Below are 26336 nucleotides of genomic sequence, written 5' to 3' on the forward strand. Positions count from 1 at the left end.
ATGTAGTTTTGTGCATATCATTAATTTGCAAGGCAGATCGACGCAATCGGCAGCAATGTATGGAAGTTGAGATTCCAAGATGTTTCGTATCGGTGGAAAAAGTTGTGTGTAAACTGTAGGGGTCCCCATTCTACCACAGAAATGGAACGCAAATGACAGAGGATAGATGTTGTGGTGGCAGCTGCAGATTTCACCGAGATTTCACTGCATTCACAAAGTGTAATGAATTCATACTACAGGATAGTAGGCGGTGGCATGCACCTATAACATTTGTTTGCAGACCGCCATAAAACAAAGATACAATCTCAGTATCTCCACTAACACTCGAATGTGATAGCTAAACCCACATTTAGGCATACTTTATAGTCTAATAATGCATACGAAATGAAAGGCATATTGCAAAGTGTTGTTTTAAAATTGACCATGCTTCTCTGGTTGATCTAGCTACTTAAAATATTCAAGTTAAAAAAGTATGCCTATATTGTAAACTCAATATTTTGGCTATAACTGATCATGTAACTTTGAAAACCAGCATTTTTTTCACGTCAACATTCATATCGTGATACGCTCCATCACCACACAAACGACGCAAATTGGGCTCGTTCGAGATCGCAGACTGATCCACAAAGAACATTGTAATCATAAATAACTAGTCATTGTTATTTGTAGATCCAGCGAGTCATAATTGGACGGTGTTGATCCTCTCGAACACGGCCAACGTCTTCTTTTCACTTCCTGCCGCCTCGACCAATAGCGTCACGAGGTATCCTCAAAGCTCGACGGTTGTAAGTAGACCGCTAGCTAAGTAAGTAGCCCCCAAAGAAGCTTTTTAATAAGCACCGTCTGATTTGGTTTCTCCCTGGGGTTTCGACGGTTTGGTTGAAAAAAAAACAACAACATTTGGGTCGGGAGACAGTCCGTGTAACTGGGTCTGACACGGAAGAGGAGGGTTGTGTTGCAATACGAAGCAGACATCACCACTGGCTCCTCTTTGTTAATTAGCTAGCTAAGTTCGCTAACTAGCCAGCGAAGCTGATGGGAGTTCCTTCCTGTCATTTTGAGTATACGCCTGTTTATAGACTGGGAAATCACACTATAGTGAACAGAAGAGGAGCTTCGTGTGTGATTCAAAGTATATGGACATAGCTAGATAGCTTGCAAGCTAGCTACACCCACAGATGTCTATTGTGGCAAAGTTCAATCTCTAACGTGGTTCTCTTGTTAGGCTCGCTAATTATTGATTCTGGCAGGGGTAACATGCAAGTAACCTGCTTGTTGTTGTCATTGAGCTATTTTGACAGCTAAGCCCATCAACTGTAGTGGAGACAACCAGTTGTCAAGTCTCTGAACTCTAGTGCTTGTCCATGAGACCACCCCATGCAGGTTCCGGGAGAAGAAATGCATTGGACTATATGATTTTTCAGGGACGTCATTGAGAGCACAGGAACACCCACTTGTGTACAGACGTGTCAGAGATGAAATGGGTGCAAAGCTGTTTTGCTGGCCACAGGGTTCTCCTGGCATTGCCATGATGCTGAGAGCCCTACTCCTTACAGGCCTTCTTAGCTGGGCCAATGGCCAGGAAGGTCAGGCCATGTTACCTGAAGAAAAGAGCAAAATCAGGTGAGATAACAACCGTGTGTGATCACACTCCAGCATTGCGCCCACCTTTTACTGAGTGGCGAGGTCTGTGCTGTGAAGACGGAAGGGACTAAATCGTTGAACACACCAGCACTTTACCTATCCGTCATCTTGTCTCTTAGAAATGACTTGATGTAGTATATTTCATTCTGTTACAGGGACCAGATCGTTGAGATGTTCGATCATGCCTATGGCAGCTATATGGTAAGTCTGTCTGACCACATAATTTCTAATAACACATCAGATGTATGCCATTTTGCATTATTATTGTCACTTTCAACTACATTGGGCAAAATTGTATGCTCCAGGCCATAGCTATGGCTGTTTGTCTGTTACTGACCATGTAGCTGGCCAGAGCATGCTTCTGTTAACTGTTTTGTTGATATTGTATTGTTGCTCAAACAGCTCTCTGACTTGACTGTGTGCCATCCACTCGGGCCTATACTTCCAAGTTCAAACGTATTTAAACAAGTGTTCCTCCTAATTGGTGCGTGTACCGTACCCTGAGTGCACCTGTTTCCTGATTCTGCCACAGAAATACGCGTACCCAGCGGACGAGCTGATGCCCCTGAGCTGCAGGGGGAGGGTGCGTGGTCTGGAGCCCAACAGGGGAGACATCGACGACTCTCTGGGGAAGTGAGTACAACCGCACGTTTCTCAATATGTAACGCTCGTGGGAAAAGGAAATGCATTTTGACTTGATGTGGGAAAGCCTGTTATACTCTGTTTTGACGTGACCTATCTGAACCCCCTCTGGTTCTTCCTTAAGACCTTGTATGTAACACTTAGCATGGAAACACAATAGAGGATGGCTATGGTGAAGCTGACATGGAGCAGGATCTAGGTTGTGTTGTGTGTGCAGAAGTTCATCCTCCTGACCTGGGTCACATTCATTAAGCACCAAATGGAAGAAGACAGGCTGAAACAGGGCGGGACTATCTGAACTTGTCCAATAAGAAACTACAGTTTTCAAGGTTTTGTTGCAAACATTTTTGCTATGGTGTCCCCTAACAAATATAACCTTGTTTTCTTCTAGGTTCTCCCTCACTCTGATTGACACCCTGGATACTCTGGTGGTGAGTATCTGATCCTGTCTCTGCGGCTATAATTGCAGTCAGCGGTGGTACCACAAATGGATATAGAGCAATCAATGAGCTAATGGGATCCATTTTCACGACAACCCCTCAGAGCCACACACATAAAGTACATGGCAGTATAGACTAAATGGATAGCCCTTCTGTCTAATGGTTCTGGAAACCCTAGCAAAAATCATTGAAATGTAGTAATTCACAGGAATAAGTCATGTTTTTTTTTTCAGACAAGTTTCTCATTAGTTTAGTCTTCAGTATTTAAACACCTATTTCTTCAGTCTTTTCCCCTATTAACGAGTGTTGCGTGTCCGTGTTTCCAGGTGTTGAACAAGCTGGACGAGTTTGAGGATGCGGTGAGGAGGACGTTGAGGGATGTCAGGCTGGACAACGATGTGGTGGTGTCTGTGTTTGAGACCAACATCCGAGTCCTGGGGTACGAACCTATACAATGCATTGTCTCACTACGACACAGTAGTTCTCCAAGATCGTGTATGATACTGGTTCAAATGTGTAATTGGACATTATGTTCTAATAACTGTACGACTTTATCATATAGTGCTGTCAGTTAGATGAATAGGAAATTGTCCGGACATTGCCACGTGCTCACCACACCGTCATGTTGCTCACCACACCGTCATGTTGCTCACCACACCATCATGTTGCTCACCACACCATCATGTTGCTCACCACACCAATCATGTTGCTCACCACACCATCATGTTGCTCACCACACCAATCATGTTGCTCACCACACCAATCATGTTGCTCACCACACCAATCATGTTGCTCACCACACCAATCATGTTGCTCACCACACCAATCATGTTGCTCACCACACCAATCATGTTGCTCACCACACCAATCATGTTGCTGTCCCTACAGGGGCCTGCTGGGGGCACATACGATGGCAGACATGCTCCGTCAGCGGGGGGAGAGGATGCAGTGGTACAGAGATGAGCTGCTCCACATGGCCAAGGAGCTGGGCAACAGACTGCTCCCTGCCTTTAACACCACCAGTGGCCTTCCCTACCCCAGGGTAACACACCTCACTCTTCACACGTCTGCTTTTCGCGGTTCCCCTGGGCGCAAAGCCTTGTTTATATCAGAACTCTGTTTTTCCACAACGTCGGAAAAATTACCAAACGATTCAGGTCTGAAAGGAGTGACCAGCTGAATGTGAATAGAAGATTAAAAGTGATTCCAGATTGCATTGTAGTCTAATAATTATCTGACAATACGCATGTAGTACATACAATATACTTTAAAAATATGGGTAGATTAGCTTTAATATTGCAGCTATTATTTTTTATAAATATATTAACCCCCCCAAATATATTGGGGATTGGAAATGATGCAGACAATTACATTGCCACAAAATGTTTTATTTAAAAACTAATAATAATAATGTCCAACTTTATTATTTTCCCCAAAACCTACATCCTAGGACTAGATATTGGCTAATAAAACAACAATACTTACCCTTCCAGTTTATACATTCTACATACTTTTCTCAGACAGTATATTTTACATTTTAGTTATCCTTTGTGTGTTTTTATTCCCAGCCTTCAGCTACCCTCAACCCCTCCCATCTATCTCTGAAGAGCATCCATTTTTGATTTCTAGCAGCCAAATATTTTTCCTGCTGTGGTGCTGCAATGTTTCACAAAAGTTCTGGACCTTTCTGTTCTCATAGTTTCTCATAGTAAATGAAAGATAAACACCTTTGCTAAGAGTCTTATTATATTATTGATCGATTTGACTTTGACTTTTCAAATCACCCAGCAGTGCTATTTGCAGAGTTAGCTCCAAGTACATCAGCCATTCCTGAACCTGCGACCAAAAACAAGCTACATATGGGCAGTACCAAAACAAGTGATCATGGCATCATGATTCTGTCTCTTCAAAGCACAATCTGTAGAGCTGGGATAGTTGTATCCCTGCTTTTAACACCACCAGTGGCCTTTCCTACCCCAGGGGAACACACAAAGAATTTTGTATAGTAGTTTAAATTTAAAAAAATAAAGTTTTGAATCCTGCATCGTTTTGTGTATCAGTTCATAGACTATGTGCCATGGCGTATGAACATCGAAAATCTCCCCAAGTATTTTGGAACCTGTATGATGCAGGTGTAAATGTTTTGCTCCTTAACATTACATTACATTTAAGTCATTTAGCAGACGCTCTTATCCAGAGCGACTTACAAATTGACTTTGGTCTGCAGGGCCGACAGGCAACTTCCTTACCTTCTCCCCTTTCCACTTACCGCTCCCATTTTTGCATAATGCTGCAATCATTTGGTTGTAATTTTGGATAGAGCAGACATTTCCATATAATTTTGTTAGCTGAATGTGTGACGTAACGCCACCAGTCCTATTTATGATATCATTTACAAAGATTATACCGTTTTAAATAAATAAAAATATCAATTAGTAAATTTGAGTTTAACCGTAATATTTGTTCTAATATTTGTTCAGTCTTTTCTGGTGGATTAAACTGAAATTGCAACCAGCTTTCTATTGCTTGTTTTAAAGATAGCGATATTTTGGAGATAATGAAAAAAAATGTAATCTGAATGAAGGGGAAAAGGCCATTCTTGGACACGGGGTGAGCCATTCTTACTTATCTGCTAGAGAACCAGTTTGTATTCAAGTATAGTTTTTGTATGACTGAAGCCTTTAGTGAGAGGTCCAATGCTTTAATATTTAATAATTTCTTCCCTCTGAATTCATATTTAATTATGGAAATAGGAAAAATGAATTGTCTGGCTTGCCATTCCAAATGAAGTGGTATTTTTTTCTCATATAATTTAAAGAGCAAGTCTATAAGTGTAGGCAGGCCCATAAGTAAATAGGTAATATGGAATATGACTAAAGAATTAATCAGGGTGATTCTTTTTTGTTTCTCCCACAAATACACTACATGACCATCTCATTCCAAAATCATGGGCATTAATATGGAGTTGGTCCCCTCTCTGCTGCTATAACAGCCCCCATTCGTCTGGGAAGGCTTTCCACTAGATGTTGGAACATTGCTGTGGCGACTTGCTTCCATTCAGCCACGAGCATTAGTGAGGCCGGGGACTAATGTTGAGTGATTAGGTCTGGCTCGAAGTTGGCGTTCCAATTCATCCCAAAGGTGTTTGATGGAGGTGAGGTCAGGCTCTTTGCAGACCAGTCAAGTTCTTCCACACCCATTTTGACAATCCATTTCTGTATGGACCTCGCTTTGTGCACGAGGGCATTGTCATGCTGAATCAGGAAAGGGCCTTCCCCAAACTGTTCCCACAAAGTTGGAAGCACAGAATCGTCTAGAATGTCAATGTATGCTGAAGGGTTAAGATTTCCCTTCACTGGAGCTAAGGGGCCTGACCCGAACCATGAAAAACAACACCCGGACCATTATCCCTCCAACCACCAAACTGTACAGTTGGCACTATGTATTTGGGCAGGTAGCTTACTCCTGGCATCCGCCAAACCCAGATTCGTCCGTCGGACTGCCAGATGATGAAGCGTGATTCATCAACTCAAGAGAACGCGTTTCCACTGCTCCAGAGTCCAATGGCGCCACACTTTGCACCATTCCGGACAGCATTTGGCATTGCGCATGGTGATATTAGGTTTGTGCGTGGCTGCCCGGCCATGGAAACCCATTTCATGAAGCTCCTGACAAACAGTTTTTGTGCTGACGTAGCTTCCAGAGGCAGTTTGGAGTGTTGTAACCGAGAACAGACAAATGTTACGTGCTTCAGCACTCAACGGTCCCGTTCTGTGAGTTTGTGACCTAACACTTCGCGGCTGAACCGTTGTTGCTCCTAGATGTTTCCACTTCACAATAACAGCACTTACAGTTGACTGGGAGCAGCTCCAGCAGGGCAGAAGTTTGACGAACTGACTTGTTGGAAAAGTGGCATCTTATGACAGCGCCACGTTAAAACTCATTGAGCTCTTCAGTAAGGCCATTATATTGCCAATGTTTCCTATGCAGATTGCATGGCTGTGTGCTCGATTTTATACACCTGTCAGCAACCGGTGTGGCTGAAATAGCCAAAACCACACATTTTAAGGCGTGGCCACATACTTTTGTAAATATAGTGTATGTTTGTAAACTTACCATTTTAAGAAGTACCCTGATATTTGAGTGTTCATATAGCTGTACCATAATAATTGAGTGTTCATATAGCTGTACCATGATATTTGAGTGTTCATATAGCTGTACCATGATAATTGAGTGTTCATGTAGCTGTACCATGATAATTGAGTGTTCATATAGCTGTACCATGATAATTGAGTGTTCATATAGCTGTACCATAATAATTGAGTGTTCATATAGCTGTACCATGATATTTGAGTGTTCATATAGCTGTACCATGATAATTGAGTGTTCATGTAGCTGTACCATGATAATTGAGTGTTCATGTAGCTGTACCATGATAATTGAGTGTTCATAAAGCTGTAACCTGATATTTGCACCGTTAAGCATACTGTAGCTGCGACTCAGTAAACCATCTAGTGTTCAGCGAAATAATACAATGTCAAATAATTAACATCCAATCACATTAACCGTTACTCATCCAATCACATTAACCGCTACTCTCTCGTGGGAATTCCACTAATGGTCCGTATGGAGCCAAACGTAGCTGCTGCTCATGTTGGTATCTGTTCTGATGGCGCAAAAGCCACGACAGGGAGACATAGTGGAGAGGTAACGCACGTGCAAGTAGTTGCTCCTGACGCCACTTGGGTCCACTGCAGCATCCACCCAGAGGCTCTTGGGAACACTGCAGCATCCACCCAGAGGCTCTTGGGAACACTGCAGCATCCACCCAGAGGCTCTTGCTGCCAAGGGAATGCCTGACAGCTTGAAAGACGTTTTGGACACTACAGTGAAAATGGTTAACTTTGTTAAAGCAAGGCCCCTGAACTCTCGTATTTTCTGCACTGTGCCATGATATGGGCAAAGACCATTTTACACTTTTACAACACACAGAAGTGCGCTGGTTATCAAGGGGCAAAGTATTGACATGTTTTTTAAAAATTGAGAACAAGCTTAGTTTTCTTTACTGACCATAATTTTCACTTGTCTGACCGCTTGCATGATGACGAGTTTCTCACACGACTGGCCTATCTGGGCGATGTTTTTTCTCGCCTGAATGATCTGAATCTAGGATTACAGGGATGCTCCACAACTATATTCTATGTGCGAGACAAAATTGAGGCTATGATTTAAGAAGTTGGAGCTCTTCTCTGTCTGCATTAACAAGGACAACACACAGGTCTTTCCATCATTGTATGATTTGTTTTGTGTGTGCAACTGAACTCAAGCTTACGGACAATGTCAAATGAGATATAGCTAAGCACCTGAGTGAGTTGGGTGCGCAATTACGCAGGTACTTTCCCGAAATGGATGACACAAACAACTGGATTCGTTATCCCTTTCATGCTTCATATTCAGAAGCCACTGCCAAATTTCTGGATTGGGCTGCGCTCAGAGTATCCTGCCTTGGCAAATCGTGCTGTTAAGATACGGATGCCCTTTGCAACCACGTACCTATGTGAGAGTGGATTCTCGTCCCTCATTAGCATGAAAACTAAATACAGGCACAAACTGTGTGGGAAATGATTTAAGACAGACTCTCTCCAATACAACTCAACATTGTAGAGTTATGTGCATCCTTTCAAGCACACCCTGCTCGTTAACCTGTCGTGAGTTATTCACAATTGTCGATGAACAAATAAGGTTTTATATGTAAGATGGTTAAATAAAGAGAAATTATTGATTATTATTATTTGTGTCCTGGTCCTATAAGAGCTCTTTGTCACTTCCCACGAGCCGGGTTGTGACGACAACTCACTCATTCTATTGTTTAATAAATGTATAGTGTGTGTGGCAGGCTTACAATGATGTCAAAAAACAACATTTGAGAGTGTGCTGACCCTGGTGCTAGAGGGGGTACAGCTGACCCTGGTGCTAGAGGGGGTACAGCTGACCCTGGTGCTAGAGGGGGTACAGCTGACCCTGGTGCTAGAGGGGGTACAGCTGACCCTGGTGCTAGAGGGGGTACAGCTGACCCTGGTGCTAGAGGGGGTACAGCTGACCCTGGTGCTAGAGGGGGTACAGCTGACCCTGGTGCTAGAGGGGGTACAGCTGACCCTGGTGCTGACCCTGGTGCTAGGGGGTACAGCTGACCCTGGTGCTAGAGGGGGTACAGCTGACCCTGGTGCTAGAGGGGGTACAGCTGACCCTGGTGCTAGAGGGGGTACAGCTGACCCTGGTGCTAGAGGGGGTACAGCTGACCCTGGTGCTAGAGGGGGTACAGCTGACCCTGGTGCTAGAGGGGGTACAGCTGACCCTGGTGCTAGAGGGGGTACAGCTGACCCTGGTGCTAGAGGGGGTACGCTGCTGGAAGTTGAATGTTTGAAGGGGTACGGGACTATATAAACTTTGGGAACCACTGCTTTAAGAGATAGGAGTCCTCCTTCAAAAAGAGCTCATGGTGCCACCTACAGTACAGAACCAGATGCGCAGCCAACATCATTTTGAACACCTTTGCCTCAGTTGTACTGCATCTCGTTCTGAAAAAAATATACACTACCATTCAAAAGTTAGAAATGTCCTTGTTTTTGAAAGAAAAGCATTTTTGGTTCATTTAAAATAACATCAAATTGATCAGAAATACAGTGTAGACATTGTTAATGTTGTAAATGACTATATTAGATGGAAACGTACACAGGCCCATTATCAGCAACCATCACTCATGTGTTCCAATGGCACGTTGTGTTAGCTAATCCAAGTTTATCATTTTAAAAGGCTAATTGATCATTAGAAAACCCTTTTGCAATTATGTTAGCACAGCTGAAAACTGTTGTGCTAATTCAAAGAAGTAATAAAATATATATTTTTAAAGCTGGTTGAGAGAATGCCATGGGTGTACAAAGCTGTCATCAAGGCAAAAGGTGGCTACTTTGAAGAATCTCAAATCTCAAATATATTTTGATTTGTTTAACACTTTTGGTTACTACATGATTCCATATGTGCTATTTCATAGTTTTGATGTCTTCACTATGCTTCTACAATGTAGAAAATAGTAAAAATAAAGAAAAACCCTTGAATGAGTAGGTGTGTCCAACCTATTGACTGACTGACACTGTATATCAAATACTCCACACTGGTGTGCCAACTAAAACATGTCCCATTCTTCAATCTTGTCTGGGATAAGTAGACAAAGGGAATATAAGTTTGTATGAATTTCCATCCCTGAATCCAACTCAAGACTTGATGTGTGAATGAGTATACCGTTTGGCTGTTTAAGAAGGGATGCCAACTTGAGCAGGAATGGGAATATTTTATTAGCCAATATCTAGTCCTAGCTGATGGAGCTTGGATACACACACACACACACACACACACTGGTCCCCCGTTGTGACCCATCTTCCCAAGCACCTCTGAGCAGTCGCACCGTTTGATTATTCTGTGCCGCCATGGCCACAATAATATGCATACAATATACTTCTGTTTGTTTGCAGGTAAACCTGAGGTACGGGGTCCTTAATCCCCTGTCACGCACAGGCACTGAGTCGGACACCTGTACAGCCTGTGCAGGGACCATGATTCTAGAGTTTGCTGCTCTCAGTCGGCTGTCTGGGGAGGCCGTGTTCGAGGTACATTAGTAATTCCAGATATAATAAATATACATTTTTTTAGTATTTATGAACCCGTGGTGTGTATGAAGATGTGTTTCTGTGTCCCAACAGGAGAATGCTAGGAAAGCCCTGGACGTCCTGTGGGAGAAGAGACAGAGAGGAAGTGACCTCGTGGGCACAGTCATTAATATCCACAATGGTGACTGGGTGCGCAGGGGTGAGCCAGAGCTCCACTGTCACACACTCAGCCGCTCAGACAACACACACTCAGCCGCACAGACAACACACACTCAGCCGCACAGACAACACACACTCAGCCGCACAGACAACACACACTCAGCCGCACAGACAACACACACTCAGCCGCACAGACAACACACACTCAGCCGCTCAGACAACACACACTCAGCCGCTCAGACAACACACACTCAGCCGCTCAGACAACACACACTCAGCCGCACAGACAACACACACTCAGCCGCACAGACAACACACACTCAGCCGCACAGACAACACACACTCAGCCGCACAGACAACACACACTCAGCCGCTCAGACAACACACACTCAGCCGCTCAGACAACACACACTCAGCCGCTCAGACAACACACACTCAGCCGCTCAGACAACACACACTCAGCCGCTCAGACAACACACACTCAGCCGCTCAGACAACACACACTCAGCCGCTCAGACAACACACACTCAGCCGCTCAGACAACACACACTCAGCCGCTCAGACAACACACACTCAGCCGCTCAGACAACACACACTCAGCCGCTCAGACAACACACACTCAGCCGCTCAGACAACACACACTCAGCCGCTCAGACAACACACACTCAGCCGCTCAGACAGACAACACACACTCTGCCGCTCAGACAACACACACTCAGCCGCTCAGACAACACACACTCAGCCGCTCAGACAACACACTCAGACAACACACACTCAGCCGCACAGACAACACACACTCAGCCGCACAGACAACACACACTCAGCCGCACAGACAACACACACTCAGCCGCACAGACAACACACACTCGCCTACACCAGCACACATGGCAACCCACTCCTCACATTTAAAAAGTCCAAATGTTGCTGGATGAACAAACATTTTATCACCTCGCACCATGTGATGACACACCCTCTCAGTTCCTTTATATAGTAGCCATTAGTCACTTCCAATACTACCAGCTGGATTTGGTTTTGAATATGTGTGTCTCCGTCTGGTTGTAATTCCCATTTTAGATCAGTCAAAATCTATATATATATAAATCTAATAATATATATATAAATATTTACAGTGTGTCCCTTGCATCTCCAGACAGTGGTGTGGGGGCTGGCATTGACTCCTACTATGAGTACCTGATGAAGGCTTACGTTCTGCTGGGAGACAACGTTTACCTGGAGAGGTTCAACACTGTGAGACCCAATCTCTCTACTCTCACTAGCTGCTGATCTATTGCAATGTTGTGTTCTGTTGCTTGTAGAGAACACTCCAATTTGTCAGACAGCATTTTTACATTTAAATGCTACCGGCATCCAGATTGCAGAACCAGATAACATATGCATATTCATTTCAAATGTAAATGTCCAGATGGAACTGTGGCCAGATGGTGATCAGATGAAAGTTATCAGATATCACAAGGTCTATATTATTTATGCATTTAGCAGTGGCGAAGTTGGCTTTGAAACTGCAGTTTTTCTCTCAGCCCCCATGACGAAATGTGTACAATTCGCTTAAAAACAGAAACATTTTGTTTCTGCGGCCAAGATGAGAGTCTTAAACCGGCCACGGACGCTACCACGCACCCACCCCTTTACCACCGCTGCCGAGAGAAATCCTAGTGGAAACACTGATTCATGAAGTGTAAACGGGGTTTCAGTCACATCACTGATCTAACCTCCCCCATATCAACTCTACACATCATACATAATGTGAGTGTATTTAGTGACGCCTGCTGTCTGCTGTGTCTCCTACAGCATTACAGAGCCATCATGAAGTACATCAGCCAGCCTCCGCTGCTGCTCAACGTGCACATGCACAACCCCACGGTGAGCGTGCGCAGCTGGATGGACTCCCTACTCGCCTTCTTCCCCGGCCTGCAGGTGAGTCCCATGACACCGCCTCTGTCATCGCCACCACTTGGCATGGTTAGCCCCTTCCTAGTCCCGATTTTGTAGTGCACTACTTTTGTATGCAAATGTCACACGAATTCATGAGACCCTTTGCTTGGATCATGACATCATCATGACCACACATCTATCCACTACCGCAGAAGACTGTTTATTTTATTTTATTTGGTTGAGTTTCTGTCCGTTTCAATGGGGTTGTAGTGAACGCTCTGAAAGTGACTCGTTCATAGTAAAGACTGAATTATCAACCCTTTGGCCATAGGTTCTGAGAGGAGACCTAAAGCCAGCCATAGAGACCCATGAGATGCTCTACCAAGTCACCAAGCAGCACAAGTTTCTCCCCGAGGTAAGGAAAAGTGACATTTGACATTTGACTCAATATATCTACTCTCAGCTTTGCTTGACTGTGTTTTTCCTAACGTTTGCAGGCTTTCACCACCGAGTTCAGAGTTCACTGGGGTCAACACCCTCTGAGACCAGAGTTTGCAGAAAGCACCTACTACCTCTACAAGGTAATGCAGTTTGGGTTCCCACTGGGAAAAGCCAAAGGTGCAGAGTAATGGTATACTCTGTGTACATGAGTGAACTGCTTTGAGAGAGGGGTCGAGAATGGGATAGACCATGTTTTCCCTTCCACAGGCCACAGGCGACCCCTACTACCTCAGGGTGGGCCAGTCCATAGTGGAAAAACTCAACGCCCATGCCAGGGTACCTTGTGGGTTTGCAGCTGTGCAGGACGTCCGGACGGGGGCCCACGAGGACAGGTAGGGGATCGCAGCGAATCATATGGGTTAAAACCTCCGGTCATATCCACTGATTCCATGGTGCTCTTTGAGCAAGAGAGCTCAAATTACATAGCAATACGTGTGATTTCAAACATTCCCTTTCTTTGTAGGATGGACTCGTTCTTCCTGGCGGAGATGTTTAAGTACCTGTACCTTCTGTTCTCTGAGAAGAACCAGCTTCCCTTCGACATCGACGACTACATCTTCACCACCGAGGCCCACCTGCTGCCTGTCTCCCTGTCCACCTCACAGCCCCCTTGGCGGGGCAACAGCACGGTGAGGCGGAGTCAGTTACCAACGGTTGTGTTGCGTTATGGTCAGAAGAGCTGAAACTGGTCTGCCATTTTGTGTCTGTATGTTCCAGGAAGCGCCCACTGCCTTGGAGGAAGACCTGTTTACCTACTCCTGCCCCAGCACCCAGACCCTTTTCCCCAACAACCCCTCCTTCGCCAAGACCATAAGGGACAGCTACAAGTACCTGACTGGGGTGGGCCGAGCCTTCCACGCGTCGCCTGTCAGGTTTGTGTGTGTGTGTAGAGGTCATAATGAGAGTATTCAGACCCCTTGACCTTTTTGTTATGTTACAGCCTTATTCTAAAATGGATTCAAAATAATAAATATGCCTCAGCTCAAATCTACACACAATATCCCATAATGACAAGGAAAAACAGGTTTTTAGAAATTGTTTCTAATGTATTAAAAATAAACAGAAGTTCCTTATTTACATAAGTATTCAGACCCTTTGCTATGAGACTCTAAATTGAGCTCAGCTGCATCCTGCTTCCATTGATCATCCTTGAGATGTTTCTACAACTTGATTGGAGTCCACCTGTGGTAAATTCCATTGTTTGGACATGATTTGGAAAAACCAAGGATCGTGTCGAGGCACAGAAACAGGGAAAGGTACCAAAACATTTCTGCAGGTTGAAGGTCCAAGAACACCTGAGCAGGTTGTCTCAGAACCTCAGACTGGGGTAAAGGTCCAACAGGACAACGACCCTAAGCACACAGCCAAGACAACGCAGGAGTGGCTTCGGGACATGTCCTTGAGTGGCCCAGTCAGAGCCCGGACTTGAACCCGATCGAACATCTCTGGAGAGAACTGAAAATAGCTGTGCAGCGACACTCCCCATCCAACCTGACAGAGCTTGAGAGGATCTGCAGAGAAGAATGGGAGCAACTCTCCAAATACAGGTGTGCTGAGCTTGTAGTGTCAAACCAAAGAAAATGTGACGCTATAATCGCTGCCAAAGGTCTTTGAATAATTATGTAAATGTAATATTTCAGTTTTTTTATTTAATAAATTGGCAAACATTTCCAAACCATTTTTTCTTTGTCCCTATGGGGTATTGTGTGTAGATTGAGGGGGGTCTGTATACTTTCTGAAGGCACTTGTAGTAAATGTTGTGTGGCTGTAAAGACCTACACATTCACTAAAACTGATTTTGCTTCTTCCGTCATCCTTTGTGTTAATCCTGCTAAGTGACTCTGACCTAGCCACTGATGAGTCTGTGTGCGTTTGCAGGGGCATCGAGCTGCCGCTTCACGACCACGGTATGGAGCCTGTTGAGTTTCTGAGGAACATGGGCATCTCCCTCACCCCACTGAGCGAGGCTGGGGCAACAGGGACACCAGGGGTAAGAAGCGTGGGCAGCTTTTTGATTTCTTGCTCTCTATTGTCTGACTCTGTCCCAAATGGCACCCTATTCCCTGTACACAACTTTTGACCAGAGCCCGATCAAAAGTAATGCACTGTGTAGGGAATAGGGTGCAATTTGGGACACGAGCTATTGTTTAGCAGGGAAACATTGCCCTGTCTCATTAATGCCCCTGTGTAATTAATAACACTAATGTACTTATTTTCAGGAGGTACATAAAGGTGTTTACAGGGTGAAACTGGTGGCAGAGGAGGAAGAAGTAGAGCCTCTCCTCGTTCAGCTCATATCCCCCCCGTTTCTGAGTAGAACGGTCCTGACTGCAGGACCAGCTAAGTTTGGAATGGACCTTACCAAGCAGGAGCACGGGGTTAGCTTTCTTGAATCTTACATTCATTTCTATTTGGTTGTTTTATGTCACTCAAAATATTGATACTGTAAGAGATGGGCATGCACATTTTTGTCCCCTTACATTTATGACCCAAATTAAATATTGACTCATGTTAGTTTTGGAGATCTCTGGATGTCTGTCTCAATACTGTACAGAGTATTTACAGGAATCTCTTACTCACTCACTCACTCACACATATACATACACATTTAAACTCAGTTTTTCACAATTCCCGACATTTAATCCTAGTAAAGCTTCCCTGTCGTAGGTCAGTTAGGATCACCACTTTATTTTAAGAATGTGAAATGTCAGAATTATAGTAGAGTGATTTATTTCAGCTTTTATTTCTTTCATCACATTCCCAGTGGTCAGAAGTTTACATGCACTCAATTAGTATTTGGTAGCATTGCCTTTAAGTTGTTTAACTCGGGTCAAATGTTTTGGGTAGCCTTCCACAAGCTTCCCACAATAAGTTGGGTGAATTTTGGCCCATTCCTCCTGACAGAGCTGATGTAACTGAATCAGGTTTATAGGCCTCCTTGCTCGCACATGCTTTTTCAGTTCTGCCCACAAATTTTCTATAGGATTGAGGTCCGGGCTTTGTGATGGCCACTCCAATACCTTGACTTTGTTGTCCATAAGCCATTTTTCCACAACTTTGGAAGTATGCTTGGGGTCATTGTCCATTTGGAAGACCCATTTGCGACCAAGCTTTAACTTCCTGACTGATGTCTTGAGATGTTGCTTCAATATATACAAATAATTTTCCCACCTCATGATGCCATCTATTTTGCGAAGTGCACCAGTCTCACAGTCTCATCCCCACAACGTGATGCTGCCACTCCTGTGCTTTAAGGTTGGGATGATGTTCTTCGGCTTGCAAGCCTCTCCCTTTTTCCTCCAAACATAACGATGGTCATTATGGCCAAACAGTTCTATTTTGTTTCATCAGACCAGAGGACATTTCTCCAAAAAGTACAATATTTGTCCCCATGTGCAGTTGCAAACCGTAGTCTGGCTTTTTAATGGCGGTTTTGGAGCAGTGGCTTCTTCCTTGCTGAGCGGCCTTTCAGGTTAGGTTATAGGGCTCGTTTTATTGTGGATATAGATACTTTTGTACCTGTTTCCTCCAGTACCTTCACAAGGTCCTTTGCTGTTGTCCTGGGATTGATTTTCCTTTTCGCACCAAAGTACGTTCATCTCTAGGAGACAGAACGCGTCTCCTTCCAGAGCGGTATGACGGCTGCGTGGTCCCATGGTGTTTATACGTGCGTACTATTGTTTGTACAGATGAATGTGGTACCTTCAGGCGTATGGAAATTGCTCCCAAGGAAGAACCAGACTTGTGGAGGTCTAAAAAAAAAAAAATCTGATGTCTTTTGATTTTCCCATGATGTCAAGCAAAAAGGCACGGAGTTTGAAGGTAGGCCTTGAAATACATCCACAGGTACACCTCCAATTGACTCAGATGATGTCAATTAGCCTATCAGAAGCTTCTAAAGCCATGACATCATTTTCTGGAATTTTCCAAGCTGTTTAAAGGCACAGTCAACTTAGTTGTTGTGAACTTCTGGCCCACTGGAATTGTGATACAGTGAATTATAAGTGAAATAATCTGTCCGTAAATAATTGTTGGGAAAATTACTTGTGTCATGCACGAAGTAGATGTCCTAACCGACTTGCCAAAACTATAGTTTGTAAATTTGTGGAGTGGTTGAAAAATGAGTTTTAATGACTCCAACCTAAGTGTATGTAAACATCCAACTTCAACTATATATACCCTGTTCGTCTCCCAGGTGAAGGGCAGCATCGTGAAGACCTCCCCTTACACAGCATGTGGACCCATAGAGAATGCTGAGGAGCTGAGCGGGCACATTGCCCTGGCACTGCGTGGCGACTGCATGTTTGCTGCCAAGGCCCACAGGCTACAGGAGGCTGGGGCTATTGGAGTCATCTTCATAGGTGAGGAAATGGAACACCCCCCATTCTGCTTGTCCCCCTCTCTCTCTCTCTCTCACGCCTCAACACCATCCTGCTCCCCCAGGACTGCCAGGCAAAATAAACACCATCAGAGAAGCACGAGATTGAACTTTCCCTCTGTGGGTATTGTTATCAAATGTACATATTGGCCCCTTTCGATGCAACAAACCAAAACAAATGTAACTGTGATTTGGTTTTAGGCAGAGCGCATCGTCGGAGGATTCTATTGCATTGACGGACACAAGCTGTCACAAGTAGATGTGCTTGTTTTGAGAACAGAGCCGCATGTGGCCGCGTTTGCACATTTGTTGATATTCTTTGCTGGTAAGTGAGTTATTAGCCAAATTATAGCTAGTTTCTAGTCAGCAATAGGGGAGTGATTGCTTCCTACATTTCTATCCATCTTTCAAAAGCGTGTTCAGTAAATGCCGTGTTCATGTCATTAACTCTGACTAGCTTACTCATTGTAGAAAGATGATACTCGAGTATCCCACTTGGGAAGTATCAGAATCCACCAATAGGAATCTCTACACAAATAATTTATTTTATCTCTGAGGTCCCGAGTTTCTGACATGACATGAACTCCGCAAAAGACTAAAGAGCTTTTTTTATGTTTTCAAGGTGCAGTGTTGTATTAAGAGACCAGCTTGAATAAGCCAAAAGGCAGAGGGTAGCAAAGCCTACATTTTCATCTGATTCTCTATAATAATGGTATGGGGGGCCTCCCGGGTGGCGCAGGGGTCTAGAGACAGTCAGTGGTCCAGGCTGTCCACGACCGGGAGGTCCATGGGGCCACGCACAATTGGCCTAGCGTCGTCCGGGTCAAAGGGGGTTGGCCGGTAGGGATATCCTTGTCTCATCACGCACTAGCGACTCCTGTGGCGGGCCGGGCGCAGTGCACGCTAACCAGGTCGCCAGGTGCACGGTGTTTCCTCCAACACATTGGTGCGGCTGGCTTCCGGGTTGGATGCGCGCTGTGTTAAGAAGCAGTGCGGCTTGGTTGGGTTGTGTTCCGGAGGACGCATGGCTCTCGACCTTCGTCTCTCCCGAGCCCGTACGGGAGTTGTAGCGATGAGACAAGATAGTAGCTACTAACAATTGGATACCACGAAATTGGGGAGAAAAAGGGGGTAAAATTAAAACAAAAAGAATAATAATAATGGTATATGGTAATAATGGAATAATAATAATGGAATAATAATAATGGTAATAATGGAATAATAATAATAATGGTATATGGTAATAATGGAATAATAATAATGGTATATGGTAATAATGGAATAATAATAATGGTATATGGTAATAATGGAATAATGGTATATGGTAATAATGGAATAATAATAATGGTATATGGTAATAATGGAATAATAATAATGGTATATGGTAATAATGGAATAATGGTATATGGTAATAATGGAATAATAATAATGGTATATGGTAATAATGGAATAATAATAATGGTATATGGTAATAATGGAATAATAATAATGGTATATGGTAATAATGGAATAATAATAATGGTATATGGTAATAATGGAATAATAATAATAATAATAATAATGGAATAATAATAATAATGGTATATGGTAATAATGGAATAATAATAATGGTATATGTTAATAATGGAATAATGGTATATGGTAATAATGGAATAATGGTATATGACATCCAGTGGAATAATAGTGCATCTAAATAATGGTAAAGGATAATGGTATTCCTTAAAGAGGTAATGTTTTGTTTGAAGTGTTTTTTTCCTGCATCACACAGAGCAATACAGCATTTTCAGTCATGGATGAACGACTTGTTTGGGTGTAGGGCCTGATCAGAGCCTGGAGGTACTGAGGTGCCGTTCCCCTCACAGAAAGCACCATGGTCTTGTAGCGGATGCGAGTGGAGAGAGCGGAGGAGCGGGGTGAAGAGAACTTAACACCAGACGGGCTGTGGCACAGGCAGGGCCCAGCCAACAGCGAGTTGCAGTAATCCAGATGACATGGATTATGCTTCCTTGTGAAAATGTTGTAGAGCATGAACCTCTCATGGGATATTCTTAGTGGGACCTACATCATGGAACATCACACATGGATCTACTGGTGCCAGCTGTACCTCATAGAACAGCAATTGGAATTAATAATGGAATAATAATAATGGTTATGGTAATAATGAATAATAATAATAATGCATTTTTGTGAAGTGTTTTTTTGCATCACACACAATACAGCATTTTCAGTCATCGATGGTAGACCACATAATGCTTTTAAAAAGTATGGTCTCATCATTGTGATCAAAACAGCCACATTTTTTCAATAGTTTTTTCCTACTCCATGGCCACTAACTTAATGTGTACACCCTTAAAACTGTAACTTAAAGTGTGTACACAATTTTCAAGTTTCCACTCAGCAGACCTGAAGTTTGCTCATTGCTGAAATCAATTAGCGGGAACATTGCTCAACACACCCACTCATAGCCCATAATATCAGCACACAGCCTGTTACTCTGCTGTAAGAGGAGCTTAGGAAAATAGCTTAGTGGGGCCTAACCTAGATTTAGAAGACCATATTGGTCTGCATTGTTACAGTGTACTACTGACTGAAGTAAAAATCCCAAACGGTTGGTTTTGGGGAACCATCACCTACTTTCAGTGTGAGTTTACAGTAGCTCTGATTTTTACCTCTTAAGATGAGAGTTGGTTCACAAACGGGCTTTGATCGATGTGGCATTCCTCTTTGAGTTGACAAGCCCTCCCCACTTGTGTTTTGAAAAACAACATTTCCCATAACTCCTCCGTCCCTCCTAGACCACCGGGAGGGGAGTAACAGCGCAGAGACGCCCCTGTTCCAGATGGTGGGAGACGGAGGGTCCACAACTGACATCACCATCCCCCTGGTGTTCCTATTCAGCCAGGAGGGGGCGCTGCTCACCTCTGCACTGGAGGACCACAGCAACGTAGACGTACTGATGCTGCCCAAAGAGAGGCGGCTAGGAAAGACAACAGGTAAGAGAGGGGGCCTGTGCAGAGCCCATAGTCTGGTAATACTGCTCCCCACCGGAGACCAGGGTTCAACCAATGCATCTATCATACTGTTCTCCCACTTGCCTGTCTCCCCCTCTGTTTCCAGCAGCTAAATCAAGTGTAAAATGTACAAAATCTTCCTCCTGATCACCACTGACTGTCTCTCCCCCTGTATTCCTCCTGATCACCACTGACTGTCTCTCCCCCTGTCTTCCTCCTGATCACCACTGACTGTCTCTCCCCCTGTATTCCTCCTGATCCCCACTGTCTGTCTCTCCCCCTGTCTTCCTCCTGATCACCACTGACTGTCTCTCCCCCTGTATTCCTCCTGATCACCACTGACTGTCTCTCCCCCTGTCTTCCTCCTGATCACCACTGACTGTCTCTCCCCCTGTATTCCTCCTGATCACCACTGACTGTCTCTCCCCCTGTCTTCCTCCTGATCACCACTGACTGTCTCTCCCCCTGTCTTCCTCCTGATCACCACTGACTGTCTCTCCCCCTGTCTTCCTCCTGATCACCACTGACTGTCTCTCCCCCTGTCTTCCTCCTGATCACCACTGTCTGTCTCTCCCCCTGTCTTCCTCCTGATCACCACTGACTGTCTCTCCCCCTGTCTTCCTCCTGATCACCACTGACTGTCTCTCTCCCCCTGTCTTCCTCCTGATCACCACTGACTGTCTCTCTCCCCCTGTCTTCCTCCTGATCACCACTGTCTGTCTCTCCCCCTGTCTTCCTCCTGATCACCACTGACTGTCTCTCCCCCTGTCTTCCTCCTGATCACCACTGTCTGTCTCTCCCCCTGTCTTCCTCCTGATCACCACTGTCTGTCTCTCCCCCTGTCTTCCTCCTGATCACCACTGACTGTCTCTCCCCCTGTCTTCCTCCTGATCACCACTGTCTGTCTCTCCCCCTGTCTTCCTCCTGATCCCCACTGACTGTCTCTCCCCCTGTCTTCCTTTCTCTTTCTTGTTCTCGCTCTGTCTTCCTCCTGATCACTACTCTTCAGACAAAGCAGACAAGCTCCTGGGGAAGATGAACATCAAGTTCCTCCTGGCGGAAGAGGGGGAGCTGGAAGACGGAGAGGCCAGAGGCCCCACCCTGCAGTTTGTCCTGGAGAAGGGAGAGGTAGTGTTGGAGGAAGAGGAGTACAAACAGCAAGGAGACGGCTGCTTGACACCTGGAGACGATCATATGCCATGTTTCTACGGACAAACTGCTGCCTCGCCTCCCTCCCACAGCGCCAACGACCCCAATACAGACCCCTGATCTCAGTTAGGTTCCTCAACCCCCTCCCACTGACCAAGGGCCTGGGCTCCCCAGCACTGATCCCTGGTCGGTGTCCAGAGGCACGTTGATGTGCCAGAGAGGGCCCTGCTGCACGCTCTGGACTGGACTGACTCAAAAGGGGACCTTAGCAGTGTGATAGTCAATCCCATTGACTCACTCACTACCCCTTTTAAAATCTGAAGGTGGTCTCGTACAGTTGACAGGTTATTGGAACTGCAGTATTTATTAATGTCTAGGAAGGGATGGGCATGGGGCAGGTAGCTAGTTAGTCTTACCTTGCTACTGTAGCCTCAAGCCAACTCAGTTGTGTTGTGGAGATGACCGATTTAGTCAGATGATTGTAAGAGAGAATTGATAACAACACATTTCAGAGAAATAGCTGAGGTAAGCGTGGGAGGGGATATTGGGCTGATATAGGAAACCCACTTAGGCCTTTGTGTTTGAGTCTCTGTACTGTAGGCTGGATTGTGTTGAGCGGCTGCACTGACAAGGGGATTGCTTTACTGTCCCCTGTAACAAGTTGGTATCCTGTCAATTCAGCGACGTGTGAGTGGATTTACAGTGTGGCTAGTAGTGTTATTTTGAAGATGAATAGGTGAGGAATGGGCTCTCCTGACCAAAGGGATGTGTTAACGCTCACAAGAACGCTTTTGGAAAAAGGATAAGGCGCCATTTTGGGTGAACCGATGAGTTCAATTTGATTTATTTTGTACTGGTAACTACATCAGGGAAATGTAAGAGTGAAAAAGATGTGTGTGTGTGTGTGCAATCGTTCCTACACTACCAAATCAATACCTTTTATCGACCTTAGTCATGCATGTTTCATTTTTCAAATGTCAGTAGGTTATGTAAAAACAATACATCAGTCCGATTTCCGCAACAACTAAGAGCATTGAAGCGCCAGGCTCAACTCTTCCGGCCGTTTTGGGTCCCGTATAAACCAAGGTGTAACATGCAGCCGCTCTCATGCGCAGATACTGTGTGAGGAGAAAGTCTTGCACTGCGCTTAACTACATGTTTGTAGTGCTATAAACCACGGTGTAACATGCAGCCGCTCTCATGGATACTGTGTGAGGAGAAAGTCTTGCACTGCGCTTAACTACATGTTTGTAGTGCTATAAACCACGGTGTAACATGCAGCCGCTCTCATGCGCGGATACTGTGTGAGGAGAAAGTCTTGCACTGCGCTTAACTAACTACATGTTTGTAGTGCTATAAACCAAGGTGTAACATGCAGCCGCTCTCATGGATACTGTGTGAGGAGAAAGTCTTGCACTGCGCTTAACTACATGTTTGTAGTGCTATAAACCACAGTGTAACATGCAGCCGCTCTCATGGATACTGTGTGAGGAGAAAGTCTTGCACTGCGCTTAACTACATGTTTGTAGTGCTATAAACCACAGTGTAACATGCAGCCGCTCTCATGGATACTGTGTGAGGAGAAAGTCTTGCACTGCGCTTAACTACATGTTTGTAGTGCTATAAACCACAGTGTAACATGCAGCCGCTCTCATGGATACTGTGTGAGGAGAAAGTCTTGCACTGCGCTTAACTACATGTTTGTAGTGCTATAAACCACGGTGTAACATGCAGCCGCTCTCATGGATACTGTGTGAGGAGAAAGTCTTGCACTGCGCTTAACTACATGTTTGTAGTGCTATAAACCACGGTGTAACATGCAGCCGCTCTCATGGATACTGTGTGAGGAGAAAGTCTTGCACTGCGCTTAACTACATGTTTGTAGTGCTATAAACCACGGTGTAACATGCAGCCGCTCTCATGCGCGGATACTGTGTGAGGAGAAAGTCTTGCACTGCGCTTAACTACATGTTTGTAGTGCTGCTCGTGGCAACGTCATGACGCTGAGTCTACCAGCTGGTACTCTGCCGATCTCCACCACTGCCCCTGTGCCACCAGACGGCCTATAATGCCATGCACTTCAGCACACCTGTGTGACTCTTTGTGTGTGTGACTCTTTGTGTGTGTGACTCTTTGTGTGTGTGACTCTTTGTGTGTGTAGTTCTTTGTGGGTGTGTGAATCTTTGTGTGTGTAGTTCTTTGTGCGTGTAGTTCTTTGTGCGTGTAGTTCTTTGTGCGTGTAGTTCTTTGTGTGTGTAGTTCTTTGTGCGTGTAGTTCTTTGTGTGTGTAGTTCTTTGTGTGTGTAGTTCTTTGTGCGTGTAGTTCTTTGTGCGTGTAGTTCTTTGTGCGTGTAGTTCTTTGTGCGTGTAGTTCTTTGTGCGTGTAGTTCTTTGTGCGTGTAGTTCTTTGTGCGTGTAGTTCTTTGTGCGTGTAGTTCTTTGTGCGTGTAGTTCTTTGTGCGTGTAGTTCTTTGTGTGTGTAGTTCTTTGTGTGTGTTCATAGAGTTATCTAGGTAGCTTTATGAACTAGTCATGGCTCTATAACTGTAGATGTTTTCAATGATCACCTTTGTTCATAGAGGTATCTAGGTAGCTTTATGAATTGAGTCTACCAGCTGGTACTCTGCCGATCTTCACCACTGCCCCTGTGCCACCAGACGGCCTATAATGCCATGCACTTCAGCACACCTGTGTGACTCTTTGTGTGTGTGACTCTTTGTGTGTGTAGTTCTTTGTGGGTGTGTGAATCTTTGTGTGTGTAGTTCTTTGTGGGTGTGTAAATCTTTGTGTGTGACTCTTTGTGCGTGTGACTCTTTGTGCGTGTGACTCTTTGTGCGTGTGACTCTTTGTGTGTGAGTTCTTTGTGCGTGTAGTTCTTTGTGTGTGTAGTTCTTTGTGCGTGTAGTTCTTTGTGTGTGTAGTTCTTTGTGCGTGTAGTTCTTTGTGTGTGTAGTTCTTTGTGCGTGTAGTTCTTTGTGCGTGTAGTTCTTTGTGTGTGTAGTTTGTGTGGACAGTAAGAATATTAGACTGTTATTTTTCTCTGTCTCCATCTTTCTTTTTGCATTGTGTGTGTGTGTGTGTGTGTGTGTGTGTGTGTGTGTGTGCGTTAAGATGCAGCAGCCATAGCGTTTCTATTTGTATGATCAGATGCAGTCACTCACATCCGCGTATTGTATCATTCCTGAGTCTTGATCTGCCAGGTGTTTTAATCATTTCTGCATGGGTTTTATATTTAATATATTTTAAGGTGTAAAAGTGGGTTATATTCCCAATGTCCCTGTGGAAACATGGGTATGGTTTGTATCGAGAAAGTGTTTTGTCATCACAGAGTACATGATTTCTTCACAGTTAATGTTTTGTGTAGTAGACCTCTCATTGTTGCTGCTTACTTCACTTGAAGTCTTAATCCACCACAGCCACCTATATACAGTACTTGTTGATTTCAAGGCAAAGTCCATCTGTATCTATGGTTTTTGTGGCCATTACTGTTCACTCAGAGAAGAAATGGACATTAAAAATTATTTGTCTTTTTGGGGTATTTATTAAGGACATTTTGGAAATGTTGACTGATCGGGATAACTGAAGCTCAAAGTGCCAAAGTGATTATTTCTGATAGTAGTATCAGATAATGTACTTTGTCTTTTGAGAAGTATTATTTGAGTGCTGAAGCACCTGATCTTGTCAATAAATTAAGAATCATGATCTTAGTTTTTCTTCATCCCTCAACAAAATATTACAATGTAGATGTTTTCAATGATCACCTTTGTTCATAGAGTTATCTAGGTAGCTTTATGAACTAGTAATGGCTCTATAACTGTAGATGTTTTCAATGATCACCTTTGTTCATAGAGTTATCTAGGTAGCTTTATGAACTAGTCATGGCTCTATAACTGTAGATGTTTTCAATGATCACCTTTGTTCATAGAGGTATCTAGGTAGCTTTATGAACTAGTCATGGCTCTATAACTTTTGCATGAATGAGATTTCATTCTATGTCTGTAACGGGGGTCTTAGTGATGTAACACAAAATAATTAATTCCAAGATGACGTCAATGGCCATTAAGTGTCATTTGTGGTCATGACGACCACCACCTTTTGTTTGTGGGGATTCAACCATACTCCGACTTGGATTTTTGGATGAAAGCGACCAAATTTGGAGCCCAGTATCCGCTCAAAGGGAACTACTGGGAGCCCCAACCATATGTGTCCCAAGTGACACCCTATCACCTATGTGCTCCACTTTCAACCAAGGCCCATCAACCGTAGTGCACTATATAGGGTGCCATTTGGGATGCACACAATGTATCACTTCACACAGAACAAAAACAGACTTTTGACTTTACAGATGCGTGTGTGTGTGTGTATTAAGGTTTACTCTAACCATAGATGTTGCCTTAAGGAATAAATTACAAGACCGTGTGCTTCGTAGCTTCTCAATGAGCCAGGATCCAGGTATATTTTTCATTTAGTTCAGTATAGGGTTGCACATTTTGGGGAATATTGTGGAAACTTTCTGTGGGAATGAATGAATGGGAATATGCTAATGAATATTAATACCATTTAATTGTAGATGTTTTTTGCATTGGATATATTTACCATATCATATGGACACAAACATAAACCTTTAACCTTTTCATAAGTAGACAATTGCAAATGTTTTAATCCTTCCAAAATATATATTTTTTAATTATTTATTTACAAATCTAACTTGAATTAAATGAGTTGACTCTTCACATGGGATGATTTCACTGAACAACAAAAGGGAATATTGAATGATCCCCAATGACCCATTGCATCTCCCAAAAATGATAGTCTAGAAACTAAAGCTTTGGTTGTCTTCCTCTCAGGCTTCCAT

At 44.1% G+C, this 26336-nt stretch overlaps 1 protein-coding gene across 4 annotated transcripts; it reads left to right on the top strand.

Annotated features, from left to right (window-relative positions):
- The first annotated feature begins 9 nt into the window (after positions 1-9).
- Positions 10-26212, top strand: si:ch211-282j22.3 (ER degradation-enhancing alpha-mannosidase-like protein 3). 4 transcript variants are annotated; one of them, XM_052521493.1, is made up of 21 exons: positions 622-1623; positions 1800-1845; positions 2177-2277; positions 2678-2717; positions 3053-3165; positions 3615-3768; positions 10256-10390; positions 10484-10589; positions 11700-11797; positions 12359-12484; positions 12774-12857; positions 12940-13023; positions 13151-13275; positions 13407-13572; positions 13661-13815; positions 14822-14933; positions 15163-15321; positions 17139-17304; positions 20117-20314; positions 21342-22749; positions 22847-26212. In XM_052521493.1, exons 1-20 carry the CDS (start codon positions 1481-1483, stop codon positions 21599-21601), a joined length of 2571 nt encoding a protein of 856 aa, XP_052377453.1. In that variant the 5' UTR covers positions 622-1480; the 3' UTR covers positions 21602-22749; positions 22847-26212. The 4 variants fall into 4 exon arrangements, with proteins under 4 accessions (XP_052377455.1, XP_052377456.1, XP_052377453.1 ...); XM_052521494.1 differs by having other exon boundaries at positions 21342-22660; XM_052521495.1 differs by lacking the exons at positions 20117-20314; positions 21342-22749; positions 22847-26212 and adding exons at positions 17387-17441; positions 17523-17646 and having other exon boundaries at positions 10-1623.
- The last annotated feature ends 124 nt before the right edge of the window (positions 26213-26336 follow it).

This window comes from Oncorhynchus keta, chromosome 6 (assembly GCF_023373465.1).
Source record: "Oncorhynchus keta strain PuntledgeMale-10-30-2019 chromosome 6, Oket_V2, whole genome shotgun sequence".
Classification (NCBI taxonomy): domain Eukaryota; kingdom Metazoa; phylum Chordata; class Actinopteri; order Salmoniformes; family Salmonidae; genus Oncorhynchus; species Oncorhynchus keta.